This window comes from Caloenas nicobarica, chromosome 4, assembly GCF_036013445.1.
Source record: "Caloenas nicobarica isolate bCalNic1 chromosome 4, bCalNic1.hap1, whole genome shotgun sequence".
NCBI classification, from domain to species: Eukaryota; Metazoa; Chordata; class Aves; order Columbiformes; family Columbidae; genus Caloenas; species Caloenas nicobarica.
This window is the reverse complement of record NC_088248.1, coordinates 73,111,469-73,130,736: the sequence shown is the minus strand read 5'-3', so window position 1 is coordinate 73,130,736 and position 19,268 is coordinate 73,111,469. Positions and strand designations below refer to the sequence as shown.

At 44.5% G+C, this 19,268-nt stretch overlaps 1 protein-coding gene across 6 annotated transcripts in view; it reads left to right on the top strand.

Moving 5' to 3' along the window:
- The first annotated feature begins 3,538 nt into the window (after positions 1-3,538).
- REEP1 (receptor accessory protein 1) overlaps positions 3,539-19,268 on the top strand; it is a 67,351-nt gene continuing 51,621 nt past the window's right edge. For 5 of the 6 annotated variants that reach the window (XR_010606089.1, XR_010606088.1, XR_010606087.1 and 2 more), the window contains exon 1: positions 3,539-3,755. Coding sequence is in view for 3 of the 6 variants with exons in the window: in XM_065633165.1 (XP_065489237.1) it covers positions 3,724-3,755 (32 nt within the window). In the remaining 3 variants the exon portion in view is untranslated. The remainder of the gene's footprint in view (positions 3,756-19,268) is intronic. The other variant, XM_065633163.1, reaches the window with a different exon arrangement.

The following is a 19,268-nucleotide window of genomic DNA, read 5'->3' as shown; positions in this document are numbered from 1 at the left end:
TAAATGCAACAGGTCACCCATTCTTTTCCAGTGGGTGGAAGACCAAACAATTCTCTTCCAAGAGGCTGAGCATATGTACCTATATATGTGTATATGTGTGTGTATGTATGTTCCTTGATGGGATGCAGATTATTTCCTGATCAAACTATATTTCTTCTCCTGATACTTTTTAGGTACTGTAACAATACTACAGAATATATGTGTGCAGTGTTGCTATTGAATGTGTATTTATTTTTATGCTAATTTTGGTTTTTTGTTTTCTCCACTTGAACTTCAGCACCTAAACATCACCGCAGGTTTCCTGTCTGATATTTTTCACTATACTTGGAGACATTTCCTAGCCAGGTTGTCTGTTCTTCTCAAGCTGTTCTGAAATGCCTCTCGTGTAGGTTCGCTCCGTCGGAGGACATGCCTTCTTGATAAGAGTTGTCTCCACTTGCTACTTCCTAACCTTTTCTAGATTTGATAACAGAGTGCCCCGTACATATATATCAGTCACTCTTCCTGTTCTAAAAAGTCTTGTTTTGGCAGTTGTTGTTCAGCTATAAGGCTGACATCCCCTCTGCCTGTGGCCAAGGAAGAATGAGTCTGATTATGGTAGAGCTTTTGGGGGGTCTGGCTTTCCATGGCTGTGAACTGCTCAGGAAGAGCAGTTGCTAGGAGAAGTCTGCATAGTAATTAGGGCAAGGTAGGTGGTTCTGCCTTCATTAACAAAGCTGGTTTATTTTGTTATTTGGGAGACAGAGATCGAGCCATCTAAGGGTGCGATCTGTATAGGATTTTTTACTGCCTGACCTTCTTCCACTGCTGAAACGATTCCAAAATGTTCTACTAGAATCGAGTGGCCTCTCTGCTGAATGGGCTGTGTAAATTAATTCATATATGTCCCTACAGCTTCAACTCTTCTTATATGTCTGTTATTTCTTTATAGGCTTGGTCAGGCAGAAGGGCTTTCTTCAAGCAAAGCCTCTTTCCAGGATGCTTGGGATATCATACGTTGAGCTTACATACGGGGCTAAGACCCAGCCCATGAAAAGCAGGTAGGAGCCATCGTCACTCTTCCACTAATGACTCAGTAGAGCTGAATTTCTCCTCTTCACCTTCTGTTTACCAAATAGCTATTTAAGTAAAGCTGCCTGTATTTGAATTGACAGGCTCCTTAGGTTTTCCATCACTGAACTATCTGTGTACATTTGAGGCTTAATATTAGTCAACAATGGTCTGGTGGTGATTGTGTCAGTTGTGTACAAAGCAGCAGCACAAAGATGTGCTGTCAAAGATTGCTGCTGAGCAGAAGAAAACATCTTCAAGCCTTTCTGAGGGTTGTTGCCCAGAGAGTGGCAGGTCAGCCGTGATGGCAACTGGCAGGAGTTGCAGGGAACGTGGTGAGCTGGAAGAGGCTGGAAGGAGCCACGAGAGCATGAGGCTGAGTTATGCTCTGGGCACTAAAATGTTTTGCTGCAGCTTTGCATGTTGTCCTCTGTGTTATCTCTCTAAGATCTGGTATCTTCTCCTGTTGGCCCATTTTTCTGTGCTTGAAATATGCAGCAAGTATTAAGTGACTGCACTGTGGTGATTAGACAATTTTTTGTGCAGAGATCTGTGTCTTATACTTGATAATAACACATCATTTACTGTAATAATGTTGTGCAGCGTCTGCCAACATGCAGTCTAAAATCTCACACTAAATAGTCCTGATACATGAAAAGTCTTTGATAACAGATTCCCAAGTACTTATTTGGCTGTGATACACAAGCAAGACAGCCACAGGGTGACTCATCGCCTTAGAGCTTAGGCTAGAATGGCCTAGTGGCTTATTTTGGAGAGAACGCAGCTCTTCCAGAGACAGTCATGTCTGGAGAAGACACTAATTTGCACTTGTTTATTGCAGCAGACCACCCAGTCCTGTCTTTGTGGTGCTTGTATAGCAAAGTGTCACCACTGTAGGGACTTGGAGTCCTTGGGGCAGGAATGTTTGGTGGTGGCCCCGTACCTCCAGCTATACCTCGAAAATAGTGGTGTTTGTAGCAGAGCTGCTGGTGGTGGGTGAGGAGGTGGCAGCTCCTTCCAGGTCTCAGCATGGGGTGGAAGTTCCCTCTGGTGGAGGAACGGACCCACTACAGAGAGAGGAGCAATGCGGCGATTGAGGTGCTCCCCCCAGAAGATAATTTTTAGAGGTGCTGAACTTTAACTACATGTATGTCTATACTTGCAGCTTTAGCTGAAGACTGTGGGTGCTATTGGTTTCCTGGGGACCAGGTCCAGAAAGCTGACATAATAAAAGACGATCCTGTTACAGAGGACTTTGAGCTGAGCAGAAGAAAGGTGTTAGGTGAGGGCTGGAGACTGTGTGATGCTCATCCCCCTGGTGAGATGGAGTGTGAGGGTGGCTGTGGCCAGCTGGGACTGGAGAGGTCTGTGATCACCTCCTAGCTCTGCTACCTCTGCCTTGAAGTGTTCAGACTCTCCCTAGAAGAGTTCCTCACAGGTTACTCATGATGTATTAGGGAATTTCAGCCTCTTTCAGCTGTGCTGTCTCAGAATGACAGGGAAAATTTGCTGCACATGCACAGTCCTAGAAAATAACGTGTCAGTGATTAAGGCTGGGATTCCACGGTGCAGCCAGGGTGGCCGTGGCCCTGGCCCTAACACCTGCAGCCAGGGCAACCACTCCACAGAGCAGCCTCCCAGGGAAGCTTGGGGCTGGTCTCATGGTGGCAACCTTGAGATCTAAGGATTGGCATGAGACTAAACCGCATCATGAATTCCCATGGGCATGTGTGCTTCTGATAGAAGAAAAAAAACCAAAGCAGTGGAAGTCGCCATCCTTGGAGGTGTTTAAAAGATGTATAGATGAGGTTCATGGTTTAGTGCTAGATTTAGGTTATGGTTGGACTCGATGATCTTAAGGGTCTCTTGCAACCAAGTGATTCCATGATTCTATGATTCTATGAAGATTATTTCTGACAATCTAATAATATTTGACATGTGTCAATGTAACAAAGGAAAAGAAGAACCCAAAGGAAACTTAGGGAAGGAAAACCTGCAGGTCAAGCCAATGTCTGCTCTGCATGTGGGCAAATGTTCCTTGTGGAAATTGCACTTTATACCTGTGAGACCCCCTAATGAAAACTAACGTGGTGGCAAGCTCGCTGGCAGTGATAGGGATCCACCTGGACCGCGCAGCTAATGCCTTTGCCGGTTGTGCCTGCAAACTTCGGGGCGTGGAGGGGCATCCGTCTCTTCCTGTATATCCAAGAAGCCCGACACCACCATTGATGCCCTTAGTTTGACATGAACAGTCGATAGCGCTCGCTTCGTGTCCCGCTGGGCTGCGGTGCTCCAGAGGCGCCCGCCTGCCCGCCCGCTGCCGCAGCGTGGGGAAGGGACGCGGCTGGCGCAGCCACCGCCCTCTCCCAGCCCCGAAACCCCCCCACACACCCGGGGGTCTCCCGGTGAGAGCGGGGGGGGGGGCTCCTGCTCCTCCTCCCCCTCCCGCAGCACCGAGCGGGGCGGGGGGCGGCCGCGGGCTCTGCCCAATCTCCGCGCCCGGGCCCGGCTGCGCGTTGGCTGCCGGCGGCGCCGCCAGTGAGGCTGCGCTGAGGCTGCGGGGCCGGATGGCCGAGCCGCCCGCCCCGCTCACTCGGGCGGCGGCCGGCGGCGGGCGAGGAGCCGGGGTGAGCCCTCCCTGCTGGGAGAGCCAGCCCTGCGGCAGGCAACGCCATGGTCTCATGGATCATCTCCAGGCTGGTGGTGTGAGTAGCTGCCGCTCGGGCACCTGCGACGGCCGTGTGTCTGGATGTCCGTGCGTCTGTCCGCGCCGTGCCGGCTGCCCGTCCCGCTCGCCTCTGCTTGTAAAGACGCGGTGGTGGCGACTCGGCTAAATTTAGCGGGTGGTTGTTAGGGATGGGGCGTTCGGCTGCTTGATGGGTGAGGGAGAAAATAGGTGGGGTCCAACGGTATTTTCCAACGTGGGAAAATTACCAGCGGGTGGAGGGCGTAATGCTGTACAGCGCAAGGTGACAGCGGAGCAGGAGAGCGGGTGGCATCGCCCGCTGCTCGGCGACAAACGGGCTCGGGGGCTGGAGGGGAAATCGAGCATCAACGGGTGGGAAAATGGACGTGGGTTCGGGCAGCGGCGCTTTGTTAAGCGGGGCTCAGCGGGCTGGGACTCGCGAGAGGGCGCTGGGCTCTCCCAGCCGCTACCGCTGCTTTATTCTCTTTTTTTTTTTTTTTTGTAAAATAAATATCAAATATTTCTTTCCTCCTTGCAACTTGCCGCCCACCCTCGCGAAAGATGTTCTCGATTTGCCTTTAATCTGTCAGCCTCGGAGGAGAAGCATGTGGCTCTTTGCACTTGTCCTACAGCTTTTCCATGGCTGCAAGTGGTGTAGGTGGGAATACGTGTAGAAATTCCCTGGAAATTCTTCCCAGGCAACAGTGGAAAATGGAGCAAGCTCAAGATATATGCTCATCTGCCCCACTTGAGAAGAGATTCAGTGAGAAAAGGGCATTTTTGATGCCACTTGGAAAATCCTTGGGGGAGCAGTTTAGGCTTAAGGTGGGGCAGCGGGATGGCCGATCTGTCTGCCTTCTGGAAACGTGGCTGGTCAAGGTTAGTACAGTGAATCAGATGAATAATTTGCTAGTTTTCTCTGTCTGGTACATATAGCTGCAGACTGAGGAGAACTTCTGTTGGTTCTTAAGTTATTCTAGAGGGTTTGCAAGGGCCTGTCATTTTCTTTGTCTGAAAGAAACGTGCCATGATGTTGCACCATCAGGATAGTTCCAGGAAGGCATTTTTTCAAGGTCTCCTCTTTTGCCATATGAGATGAAATATCAAAAGGAAAACTCACCTTGATATTAGCTATCTCTCTGCATCACTGAGACATTGGGTGGCTGTCAGGTATGAAGATTTTTGGGGGTTCCAGAGTTGAATTTAACCCCTGGAGGTATATGGTCTGGATTCAGCTGCAGCTGTTGCTAGCCATTTGCACTTCATTTTGGGAAAGCATGCTAAACATTTACATGATTTAATTTGAACAGTATAACTGTGCAGATATCTCTGACAGCAATGTGAGATATAACATGTATTGTCCAAGGCTGCTTCTCTTTCTTCTCTACTGGTTAATTTCCACTTTGAAAAAACCTGTCATCGCGTAACCCAGCTAATCCTCAAGAACAAAGAATGTCTACAGGGAGATGGTAGTTTAACTTACTTGTCTTGGTACATGCACATATACACGAGTGATTCCATCTAAGACACATGGGCTGGGTAAAAATCTGATGGAGGCAGGACATGGAGGAGTTGACGTCTGCAGTCGGGTGATTAGCTGAACATACAGACCTTCCCGTTCTCTTCAGCTTTATTTATCTGAATAGCATGTCACAGCATGAAATCAGCTGTGGAGAGGGTGGTACCAATTATTTGTTATACTAGATTTCCAACACTAAATAACAATTTGAATATGCAGTGTACATATTAATAATTTTGTAATCACAGTAAAAATTAAAAAATAATTTTGCAAGGAAACCTGGGGCAAGCCAAGCTTGATCACCACTTTCTTTGGACTGCTGTTTAGTATACATCCATCTTTTAAGAATGTTTTGCACCAGGAAGTGCTGGTTTGTTATGATATCAGCATGAAACTCGGGCTTTGTAGAGTATTGCTTAAAACACCATTTCCTAGAGCTGCCATTATAGAGAAATAGAGGAGAGTATAAATAATCTTACACCCCTTCAGGTTCTGGAAACCTTGAGCTGCCTAACATGGAACAACCTTGTGGTCTGGCTGCAGCACACCGTGCAGATTTGTCTGCAGAAAGGTTACTTTTCATTTTGGCCTTTTAAGCCCTTCTATTATTTTATTTTTCAGAGAAAAAAAAAAAAAGGCAGTTCTATTAATCGTTTCAACTGTCAAATGAAAAGGATGTTCACAAGAGAACTTGTTGCTGCACTTTTAGATGAAGACAAACAAGGATATGCAGGTGGTTCAATTGCTGGTGACCACTGTGAGCTTCCAACGAGCTGAGCTGATCCTTCAGCCCAGGGGTGTGTGTAGCACCACATGGGCCAGAAGGCCGAGCTCTATGTACAGCACAGGCCTGCACTCGCTCGGAGTCAATGTTGGGTGGATCCCTGACTCCTCAGCATACAGTGGTCTTCAGATTAGGATCATGACAAAGATTTAATCTATCTAATCTGGTTTCTTCGTCTCATTATGAGTAGCTGATCCATCAGTACAGAGAGCTGCGCTGTTAGGTAGAATGGCCACCTTGTTGGGCTTTTTTTTTCCCCTGCTTGTGCCTATTTAGTTGTTTTTTTCATCAGATCTTACCAGCTGATAAGGAATATGAGAAAAGTGGTGTGATGTGGTTTAGTCACACTGGGATTATTGCTTTGTGCTTTTACAACTTCTGCTGATCTCTGTGGAGGTTATGTCTGATATGACTCAGCTAAGACAGGGCTTTAAAACAGAAAGCAAACCTTTGCTGTGGCTCTTGGGTGCTTTGCTGCTTCCACTGTCTCTGATGTGGTTGTCACAATCTCTTACCTGACAGTTTCTATTTCCGAAATATTGCTGAAGGAGAAGAGTCTGTGAGCACTTCTCACCCACTTCATTGGGAAGTCAGGCAGTTTATTGCAAACCTTCTCTTACATCATTTCAACTTTAGTGTTTGGACTTTGTGTTAACGCTGGTCCGGAATGCTGGCTTGTTCTGTTCCGCTTGCAGAGCTGTGTGCTGGTAACCCCCAGAAGAGAACAGATAAAAACTTAAGAGCAGCATCTTCTGCTGCTATTGCTGCATGTTGAAGACTTAATTATTGTCAGGATCTGCACTAGGAAGTGTACAAATGCAAAATAAAAAGATAATCCTGTCCCTAGGTATCTTTTTCCTTTAAGAGCTCAATTTTCATCCCCTTGTGGTCTAGGTAGCTTTTTCACTCACCTCAACAAGAACAAAATCACAATGTTCATTTCCTCATGGTAGTAGATTACAGGTGACTTTTCCACCAAGGGATGTCTGAGGTCACTGTAATCACAAATGTTGCATTTTGGAGTTATTTGTTACTTTGTCTCTCAGAATAACTGGAATGGGATAGCCTTATTATTCGCAGGTTAATTACAGCCCCTCTTTAATTCATCATCTCTGAGTACATCTAAAAGGACATCCTGGAACACCTGTATCTCAGTTTCCTCATCTGTGAAGTGTAATGAACTGTGCTGAATTTATCTTCGCTGAGACAGACCAGAAGGGATCAGTGGCAGGTCCTACCACCCACAGTTTATGGCTCTTCATTTTGATGGAGATTCTTTTTTGCTTCAAGTGGTAAGAGGCCACTCTAGCAGAAGGACTTGGGACCTGTCTTTGTTATTGCACTCCAGTTCAGCTACAGTGCACAGCACTGGCAATCCGAGGTGATTACTGGTCTGCTGTATCTTTTGGCTGTTGTCTAAAAGCATTTTGAAGTTAAAAGTGGTACATATAAATGCAGCCTATCGTGTTTGCATGGAAATCCTCTTCCCAGACACACGGCCATTGCTTTCTGTGCTTGGGATCATGCAGAACAGAAGTACAGGTTTTGGCTCCAATTCGGAATGTCAGGCACATCGCACTGCCTGTTGAAAGCCTTTCAATCTGGAACACGTGGCAGAGGAAGGAGATGTCAGTGGAAATGAGGCTGGATCAGACAGGTCATCAATAGTTGTGCTGATACTGTGTGACTTAAGCATTTTAATTCCTGTGGTGAGGAGCTCAGGAGTGCAGTACAAATTATTATAAAGCGGTTAAATATGTTCTTCATGGTCAAAACCCACAGCCTTAATTATGAGGTTTTGCCTGTATTTGTTTTCTTTTAAATCAAAATATCAGTAATGGCCTGTCTGATCTCCTATGTTTTGATGTGAAATAGGGTGGCAGCCTCAGATATGTTCACTGGGAATTTCTGGCCCTGTGTGGAAGTAACAGGGAGTGGGGATTTATCAGATACAGAATTTCTTCCAGATGTCACTGGAAATAGGTAGATCTGAACAAAACCAAGAGGAACCAATGTATTTTTTAAACAGATGAGTGAAATTTCCATCCCCATCACAATTTGCCAGCTTTCTCTTTCTTGGTTAGTGTGATGCCATTTTAGTAAGGGTATGTGAGATTGGCCTCCCCCATCCTCAGCTGGTGTAAATCCATAGTGCTACTGAGTCAGACATTGATTTAATCAAAAGACACTGCTTACATCAGCAAAGAATTTCCATTTTAGAGATACTTAGCAGGTCCTTCCTCCTCCAGTTTTTCATGTATATGGGAAACCTGAAGAGATTTATGAATGAAAAAAAAAAAAGTCACATAGGAGATATTATGTGAGTTAATGATAACTTGTATCCGCTTTACCACAGACAGGATCTGCTCAGGTGCTGGAGGGCTGTTCTCATGAAGGCAGAACGTGGCCCTGTGCTTTTGGTTATTGATTAGCCTTTCAGTTAATACATATCACATATGTGAAGGTCCTTCTTCACACTCTACATTATTTAATTGGTGTTGGCAGGTGATGGGAAGGATTCTGGTATTTGTTGCTCTGTACAGGCCTCAACAACAGTGATGCAGAATTATCTGAAAACAAAGCGATGGATCTGGTGTGGCTTGAGCTCTCGGCCAAGGCTGTGGGATGAGTTTGCAGGAGACTCTGAAGCTGGGAAGTGGGAAGGACAGACCACCTGCCGTACGTGCAGAATCTGCTAAGAAACGTTACCTATACAATAAGGTGGTGTCATCCCTCTGAAACAGATCTTGCGGTGTTGCACAGCTGCTCTCCCTTGCACGAAGAGCAAGTGGTCTCTGTGGCCCTCAGCTCAGCCCAGCGTCCACCACGTGCATCTCTGCTGCAGCTTTTAGGGCTCCGCTGAGGGGGCAGAACCTGTTGGTGACAGTGACAGGGGAGCGTCCAGCGCAGGTGCGACATTTGCTTTCCCCTTCACGTGAAATGTGACCGCGCTGATCCCACTGCAGGGGATAACGCTGCCGGCTGCTTTGTTAGCCATGACCCAGATTTTCCAGCACAAGCACAGATGTGCTGGAAATGCTCTCAGCCCCAATGGGGAAGGTTTTCTTGCATGCACATCGCAGATGTTACTAGTCCTGGTTTGGTTAGGAAGTATGTTCTACCAAACCAGAGGTTATGGAATGTAGCTAAGGGGCTTGGCCTTCACAGCTGCCTTAATATAGTATTTTACCTTTGTGGGACCCTTTCCATTTCACTGTATTCAAGCATGTTGAAGCATTAATTTAGCAAGTATTGTGTCATTCGAATGATTTTTACTGCCGTTGTACTGGTAAGGGCACTGAGGCACAGGGAGATCAAGTGATGTATCCAATATTCCACAGAAAACTTGTGGAAACAGGTAATATATTTCCTTCAGGCTCCTTGATCAAGAAATTAATGAAAGGGGATCTGATCAAGGGAACCGGGCATTCTGTTTGTCATTTGTTTTATGGATTCATGATGGGTTGTGAGAGGGACAGAACAAAACTACCGACTTAAATAGATGCTACCTGAAGCAGTCAAACAACCAAAGACTTAAATATTTGGAATAATGACCTATTGCCTTTCAGATACTCAGTGCTGTCCTCAACGCCATAGACAGCAGAATGCAACAGCCAAACTGCCTTATTAAGGCTACCAAGTCAGGCATTACGCTACGTAAAATTGGTTACTTAGTCCAAGCAGGGAGGTTTAGAGACAAGTTACTCAACCTGTGGTCCGCAGGTGACTGGAAGTCCGCAAAAATCCGACAGTCCATGAAAATGTTTCCTCTCTAAAACAGAAACCCTCATCCAGGCAGATGTCAGTTATGTACTAACTGATTTAATCAGGTGATAACCACTTTTTACTAGATTTTTAGTTACAGGTTTTGTAATTATGTCTACTGGATTACAGTTTTGTTAAATACTAACACTTCAACATTTTACCAATTCCATGTGACTTATTATTTGTCATCTATCCTTAAGCAACAGTGGGATATAAAATGAGCTGTATGTTTCTTTCAAAGGGTCAGATGGTCCAGTGAATAGGAAAGGCTGAGAAACACTCTTCCATGCTCTTATTGCAGTTAATAGAGGGAGAGAGACATCTCCAAGGAGCTTCCATTAATGTGTTGCCTTGAGAGCTGTTTGGTCAAGAGGAAATACTTGGTTGCAGAGAGCACAAAGGAGGGCGTGTAATCATGCCTAATACTTCTTAAGCAGTTTTTTCTGAGTACTGAACACAGCATTTGCCTTTCCGCTCCCATGCTTTCAGCAGCCAGAGATAGTATCTTGGGAACTTTCAGGCTGATCGTAAGGCTGGGTGAGGACTTGAGTGCTGCAGAAGTAATGGCCAGTTTGGGTTGCTGTAGAACCTTCATAAATTAAAATTTCTTTTGTGTCCTCATTAGGCAGGTAGGATCTGAGTCTAGATTTCCTTTTGTTGGCTTGTCCGCTTGACTTTATTGGAGCCACTCAGCAGATTTCAGGTAGGTCTTGTGAGATGAAATGGCTCGAGGGAGGGATGGATCCATGTAATCAGGCTCTTCACATGCAAAACACTTATATGGCGAAATCTCGCTTAAATCACCTGTGGTGTTGATCACATGCTGCTTTTTGCAGAGGAAGGTGTCTATGTTATCATCTGTATGTTGTTTAGATTGTAAACTCTTTTGAGCAGGAAGTCTTATTTAGTATTTTTGATGTTACAGCACCCTAGACAGTGGACTTTAGTTGGTTCTCCTAAGTTCTGTAGTAATACAAAAATAAATAATGTGTGAATAAATGCAGCTCTGCCTTCTAGGTGAATCATTTATGAGACTGATCCTGTGCTCCTTGGTAATTTCTTTGCGACGCCATTACTGGTACAGTGTTCACGTTCTGGTTTGGCATTTCACATGCATGTAGTAAGACAAGGTTCCCGCTCTGAGGAGCTCCTAATTTAAACTGATGAAATACAGGCAAAACAGATGGTGAGCAGAGTGGTGAGAATGAACTAGAAGAAGTGACAAAATGAAAACTGTGGTTTATCTTTCCGTGACTCGTGTGCTTCTGGAGAGAAAGACTGAGATAATGGGACACATCTGCTCATTCTGCAGGCAGGACCTGGGAAGGCCTCCAGACCTGCAGTGACATGCCAGAATCATAGAATAATAAAATCATAGAATCATTTCTGTTGGAAGAGACCCTCAGGATCATCAAGTCCAACCATAACCTAACTCTAGCACTAGACCATGTCCCTAAGAACCTCATCTATATGTCTTTTAAACCTCTTCAGGAATGGTGACTCCACCTCTTCCCTGGGCAGCCTGTTCCAATGCCTGACAACCCTCTCCATGAAGAAATGTTTCCTAATTTCCAATCTAAACCTTCCCTGGCACAATTTGAGGCCATTTCCTCTTGTCCTGTCACTTGCTGAAGTAGAGACATGGGTGGTACTTTCCCAAGCTTCATACACAGAACCACTCCATCTTTTGATACGAAGGTCAGAGCAGCCGTATCTCCTTAGTAGGTTCTTTTTGTTTCTCTTAGGCACGTTTTGCAGGATTTAGAAGGGGAGGACAAAGGATTTTTATTTTATAGAAGTGGTAAAGCAGTGACCCGCAGGCGGGCAAAAGCCGCCACAGCCAAAAGAAGGGCCAGGATGGTAGTGAAGAAGTTGTTTGTACAGTAAGTAGAAAAGAAGAGTGAGGATTATGTTTCAGGAGAGAGACACATTTATATGGAGGCAGAGGATTAGGTGTCAAGTTGGAGATTGAGTCTTGGAAGTGAGAGCTGGGAACCCTGGCATGGTGTTACGCTTAGTGAAGGTTTGTTTCTTCAAATGCTGCCGTCATGCTTGCTGTGTCTCTTACTGCTAATGCACTGATTGCAAATAAATAAACAACGAACCAATTCCAGAGAAGGAATCAATCAACTGGTCAATAAAGCCGCAGTCCATCTTTCCCCCTTCTCTCTCGTGGAGCCAACAGTAATCTTTTGCTTTCCAAAATGATGAGTTTTACAGGACAACAAAACCAGTATTGAAGAACCCGTTTGAGAGGAGCTAGAAAGAATGCCCCTCACGTCTGGAATTTTGTGCCTTTTTAGATGGGTCCCAGGGATGCCAGGGCAATGTCTGTAGCCTGCCTTTGTGTCTACTGAGCCATTCAATGCTGTCAGCATCAACAAACAGTTGCAGCTCCTGTTCAAGAGGCATTTCTATTCTGCTGAGTTCATACTATTGCTTCTTTTCATTCAGCTCAGTTGAGCTAATTTATTCTATTTCTTGTTTCCAGCCTCTAAGTGTGTGTTTTTAGAGGAAGGCCAAAAACTGACAGGCATATCTTGCCCCATGTGTTGGGGGGAGGCTCATGACCAATAACCAGCCTTGTGTGAGGGAGGAGGGAAGGATTTGTGCTGCAGATTGTGCGTGAGAATACCAAGAGCCTGGATTTAGCGGTCCTTCAGTCTCCTTGTGGGAAGAGGGCAAATTATATATTCTTTCTTAATTTGGTACCTGCAAAATAGGTTTAGTGATAACTTCTGTCCATCTAAACTTCCAGTTCTGCTTTACGTGTGATAGACCCTGACATGGGCATGAGGCACACTTGCTGGAGTAGAACTGAAGGGGCGATGTAAATATGAATTCTAAGTTGAAATTTCTGAGCTAGTGAAAGTTCAGAGGCGCTCTGGGATGTTTTGTGTAGACTGGTCTCTTTTGTGGCAGAGCTCTCCTGAGGGTCAGCCCCAGAGAAGCACTCATGGAGGAGTCAAACCAGGAATATTAGATGGCATTTCATGAGGAATACCCTTCTAGGGAGGATGGATGGGATGCACCTGATCAAGATGAAGAGCAGAGCAATCCCAGAAAGACGTTCTCCTGTCATCACAACACTTCATGGCCACCTTCGTCTTGATGCCTTAGGCACAAATGCTCTAACACTTGCTGTGAGCAGGTTACCCAGTCTGCAGGTCACGTTAAGCAGCCATGGTGATAAAGTTGCTGCTCTATTCCCACCAAGCTGCTCTGGGCTCTGCTCTGCATTGGGCCCTTCTGTGAACGAGCAGTTCAAGGCTCTTGAGCCTCATCCTGCTTGTGGAAGGTTTCTACTTGTCCTGCTGCCTCTTCTGCTGGGAACTTGAGGAGAACATGTGTCTGTGCATGTCTAAACTTAGACCTATGAACCACCCATAGTATGTGACCCACAAGAAACTATCCTGTGTTAGATCAGCCTAAGTAACACCATCTGGCTCCTAAAATCTGCCTGCAGAATTCATGGTGACACTTGAAAGAGAAAGATGGATGCTGGAGCTGAGGCTAAACAGCTTTGGGTTTAGTGATGTATTTCATGGGAAGAGATTGAATGGTTTCACTGGGCTTGCATGGCTGGAGAATGAGCACAAGGACTGGTGGCTATATGGAAATGAATTGATGGTTGGTGTTCAGATTCCACTGAACATGTGCCTCTGCCAATAAAACCCCACTATCCTAGCTTGTATTTTTTTCTGGAAATCACAGCAGAGAGGCCAGAGACATAATGGACACAGGCACTGAATGAGATTTTCTCCTTTCCAGATGTTCCACGTAGGTCTGAGTTGAAGCACATTGGCAGGGCAGCTTGGAGGCCATTCGTGTCTTCCCTGACTCAATTGCACCTGTCTTGCAGCTGAACAAAGGATTCTACGTTCCAGGCTTATTGTTTTCACTCTGCTCATAAGGATTTCAGCCGAAACAGAAAGATGTTGCTATTTAGAAAGAACATTAATAATTAAATTGAGATACTTAAGGGAATATACCCCATAAGGCTGGGTTTGTGCGATTTAAGTAGATCATAATAATTTCCATGGCAACACACTCTGCTGTCCTATATACAGAATGGGTCTTTCTTGTAGGATCAAATGGAGGGAGAAAACTGTTATTTGAAACAGATACCTTAAAAACACAGGCAATGAAATAAGAGTGAATAGTTTACTGCATAAACGTTGTTGGAATTTTCTCATGTTTGTTGTGTTAACCTCTTTTCATAGTCGTGAGACTGCGATCAGTCAAACCAATCCCCTGCTGCTGCTGATTCAGTGAGAAACTGTGATCTAATGATCCTTGTTCAGAGTGTCATCTCTCAGATATATCCATATCTGTGGATGTATAGAGCTATAACTGTCGTGAATCTGTATGTTAGGAAATAGAACGTCTCTAACATGTAACATATTGTGGTAATTTTGAACAGACCTACTAGAGTCTCTGTGCCTTGCTGCCTATACCTGTGTCTGTGCTAATTGTCTTCCATCTCACAGCATTAGATAAAACTTGTTTCATCAGTATTTGGGTAGCATTTTGAGATCCTTGTATATGGCGCATTGTGTTAAAGCTGACTGTTACACCAGAATTTGCAATGACAGTCTAGCACCTGACCACTTAGAGATAATTGAGTAACGACACATTCACCTGGAAGATGTGGAGATTCTTGGATCCATCAGGAATTGCACTGACTCTTTAATGTAGCAATCAAAGAAGTATATCATTTTATATGCTCAAAAAAGCTGCACAGGCACATGATCAGAGTTACAGAATCCTTGTGAAAATCAAAGTCATCATCCAAACAGAAAAGACGGAATTTAGTAGAAAAGTTCTCAATGTAACCTTCTAACAAAAAACTCCCACAGTATATGGGGCGGGGGGGAAGAGGGGAAACCACCACCAATAAAACTCCCCAGTTAATATCTGAAATAATTGCAGCTTCTGTGTTCTGTCAGTGGAAATAGGCTGAGTGGTGCACTGCCAAATTCTAACAAGAACTGCCAAAAAAATTCCCAGTCCTGGCTTGTGGTAAACCTGAATGACCAAGGGTGGATGTTCTGCAGACAGAGGGAATAAATAGCTGGAAAATGCTGATTCAGTGCAAACCTCGATCATTTGCTCGTCCCTAAGGCAATACCAGGGCCTCAAATTGTGTTAACTGGTGCAGCTTTACTGAAGTCAGTGAGTGGTGTGAATCTGCCCAGGTCAGAATCCCAAGGTTGTGTTTGAAGCCCAGAATGGTGAGGGCTTTGTAGAAGGTGCCAGCTGGATCCTAGGAAATTGAATATTATAGGATGGAAATGGGCCAGTTCAAGATAAAAGAATACTTTTTTCCTTATGGACCTCAATTAAACTGCCCTTTGAGGGGTGACAGGTTGAGGATAGAGGACTCCCAAATACATGATTCTCTCAGCACAGTTATTTTATCCTGTCATTTTGTTGTTGGGAATTTCATCACTAGGTTGGCATACGGCTTCACGTGTACTTCACCAACCAAAGCCAATCAGGTGGGCTGTCCTAAAGCCTGTAATCAAGATACCTCTGACCTCAGATCTGGAGCTGTCCGTTGAGCTCCACTATTGAGCTTCTCTGTAGTGAATGTGAATACCCACCGAAGGCTGAGAATGAAGAGCATGACCCCGCTCTCTTTAGATTCAGTCAAAAGAATCCTGATGCCTTATTGCAGGCCACCCAAGCATGTATACTTCAAAAGCTACTTTAATTGTGTCGTACGGGGAGAAACTGTCTCTCATGCTTCATCCCTGTAACTTCGAATACCTGTTACAGAGAGTGCTGCACGGTGTGGCGTGCTGGCCGACCACCACCTGCTGCATCCCTGGGCCGAGGATTTTAAATCCCTTTCAGTGCTGCTTTGCAGACTGCCCAGAACTGCAAATCCCAAGGTCTCCCTGACAGCCATTTCCAGGGCCCAAGGGGATGTGACATATGTGACTGATGATATAGACCCCATGCATATTTCTACAGATTATTCCTAGATCACTGCAGAATGGGTAGAGCTGATTAAGAAACTGCATACAGCCAGAGTGAAAGATCTTGCCTGCTATCCATGAGGCAGGACATGCATTTTAAGTACATAAATACTATGCTGGATTTTGCACGGTACTGGCAAATGAACCAGTCTGCTTTCCTTGTGGTTTGTGTACGATTCGTAGTTAATCTTACGTAAATTCACTCTCTAAAATATCTCTCTCTTTCCCTCACGCCCTTCTCTCTCTCTAGGATGTACTTATAGATTAGATATTTTTCCTCTTTTTACTGTAGTGTGTCCTGAGGTTTTTGCACTCAAATGTGCTGTACAGCCACTCAAATAGCTCAGCATTCTTTTTCAATTATTATTCTGCTGAGGTTTGCAGATACTTGGCTGTAACAAATCAGATCCCTATTCAAAGACTATTGTGTTTTAGGTATATTCTTGAAACCAAGAAACCTCACTCTGGGCAGTCAGTCGATAAATGGCTGAAGTCTGTGAAGACACAGTTCTCGAGGCATGTTTTATACAGCTACGTGTTGTGTTTGAAACAATTAAGCATTTCACTTCAAAAATAGCAATGTTTTGTTTCTGGAGAGTGGCACTTCCAGCGCTGTCATCTTTCTGTGTGAATCTTCTTGCCTGGAAAGGAGAACAAACACTGGACTGTGGCATTTAAACCAGCAGTATTATAATGAATAAGTGATGGAAAAGCATACATAAGACAGCAGGCAGTGTGGGCGTTCCCACAAAAAGTACAAGCTGCCTTCTCAAGCAGCTGCTTGCTTAGAAATCTCTGCAATGGACTTGGACGCATTGGCTGTCATTCCCTTTGCTTTCCTCTAAAGTTATTTCTGTAAAGTCTCCATCTGGCTCCTAAGCCTCAGTTTATATTTCATTTTATATGTTGAGTAGCTGCCAGCTGCAAGGTATATGTGTGTAAGAGAAGGTGAGAAGGAAAAAGAGGTGAAGTCACTAAGCGAGAAGAAAGAGGCAAAGCCTTTACTGTTCTCAATTGTGCAATGTGCTGGTTTTTTATCCAAGCCTGAAACAAAGAGGTATTCCTCACGATGTAAGAATGGAGCTATGTCTGTGTCATGGGGTTTGATCTGAACACATTTGTGCTTGGGGAATTCCAGAATAGAAGAGACTGGTGTGGCTTTATCCCTTTAGCTCTGTAATGCTCTCAGCCAAAGCCTGAAATTCAGAAAGATAGGAGAAGTCTGGGAGAGATCAAAATTGAATGCAAATGGGAACGTGACATCTTCTGTCAGAATGAGACTGAGTATCTGAGTAGCAATAATGCTGTCTGGAGGCATTAAAAAACCCTGAGTCTAACCCACTCACCTCTTCACCAAATTGTGAGGCTGGATTTGAAACTCTGACTTTTATAAAATGTGCATATATAAATGTGTATAGCTGTGCATCAGATCCTTTAATTTGTACTCCGAACCTGCAAGATCGTTTGCCTGCTCTTTTCCGAGAAACCATCAAGTCTGAGAATTTATTTCGAATGGAGATGGTCCTATAAGCACTTGCAAGAAATCACCTGGTGAGATTAAATGAACAAATGTGAGAATTGGCAGAACTGCGGCACTGAGCTGGGCTCACAGGGTGAGATCATCTACGTGTAATGATGGAGGTGAGAAAGGCTGGCCCAGAAGCGTAGCCTGGAAATTGTAATTTCTCTTTCCACATCTCACACTGGTTCTACCTGGGCCGTGACCCAGCTGCTGATTTCCAGTGCTGAAAAGCATTTAATTTTCAGCACAGTCAATGGAACCTGTAGATATCATCTCAGAAAGCTGACTGTTGTCTCAGGTTTCTTTAAAGATTCTTACTTTAAGAATCTCTCCATCCAAAAGCTATGATTTCCAGTTAATGTGGTGAAGCTCTCAGTATGAAGTGCTGTACCATGGGATGCCTCCATAGTTACCTGTCCTTGCTATTAAGTCTCTTCTGCACTTCAACTAATAGCAGGTTGTTAAAAACTAATGCAGATGAGAAGTAGTAGTGCTATGAAAATTGGTGGAAGCTAAAAGAGACTCCTTCCTCTGTCTTATCTTTAGTTAAAAACCCAAAGTTCACTTACTTAAACACTACAGGGACTGAAGTCTAGAGTCCTTGGAGTCATAGGAAAGTGTTTAACTTGTTAAGCTTCAGGGAGAAGCTATGGAAAGATAGGAAACCAGCAGAAATTAAACAAAAGAATCAGATGTTGGTCAAGAAACGCAAAGCCTGGACATAGTGAGATGAAATGATTTGGGAGGAGCAGGGAATGAATTGTCTTTTTGTAGCAGAAGAAAATTCAGTTATGGGGATGGATTGTGATGTAGGAAATTTAAACAGATGCAAAGAGATTCCAAAGTTCAGAAAAGGAACCTTGCATTTTAAGAAACATCCCAGAGAGCTGAGGAAATGTGTCTAAATTCCAGTATTTCGCACTTGATGTGTATGTTTGTACATATGAACTCTTTGCTGAGCAAAGAGCAAAGATATTTTAGAATCCTTTGTAAACTGCAGGAGTTATATCTGTCGCACACACCTACAAAGTGAATTGCAAATCAGACATTTTTAACTCGAGCTGTGGTTCTGGGCAACGTGCAAGTGGTACTGAGGGAATGGCAGGAATTTGAGAGGCTACACAACTGCATCTCCTCCTGAGAGTCTGTCAGCACACCCACGCTGTACACTGCTGTGCTCCAAGCCAGGAACGGTGACAATATTCTGCCCAACCCAGGCAAGTTAAAGGCACTACAGATGTGGCTTTTGCATGTCAGGACTATGTGACGAATGTCCAACCAGGGGATAACTCAGCTGGGCCTGTGAGAAACCAATCTGTAAAATGGGAGGACAAGAACGTAACTATTTCCCAAGGGCTTGGAGGGAACTAATTGAGGATGGTGAGACTTAAAGAGACGCTGATGTTTGTATGCCCAGAGTCCTGCTATGCACTCAGTTATAGTCCTGAAAAACCTCTTAGAATTAGTTGATCAGAGAATTTAAAGCTTCCTGAATCTTGGCGTGTGTATTTGTCCTGTAACTAACATACGTGAACCCTTTGAAAGTGCTGAATATAACTCTTCTTAGAATCAGTTTGATTTAATCTTTCTTCATTAAAACTGAAAATACAATTCTCCAACTTCTGAAGGATGAGTTTAGGCGCTGAGGTGGAGATTGTCATTTAAGGAAGCCCTTTAAATACATTTTAGCTCCATCAAGGCTTTGCTGGACGTTGCAGCCTCTGATCCTTTTAAAAATGATCATAGCGTGACTATTAGCTGTGTGTATGGGTAATTTATTTTCTCTGTGAGGTTCCCAGCTCCAGCAAAAGAAAGGATATGTCGCCTTATCTCCAAATACGTGCCATGGGCTACGGTGTTTGGCACAGAAGTAAATAAGCTGTTAATGACTTCCCTGCTAGTGGTTTTATGTAAGAATAGATCATGCAACAGCATTACCATAAAACCATTACATTTTG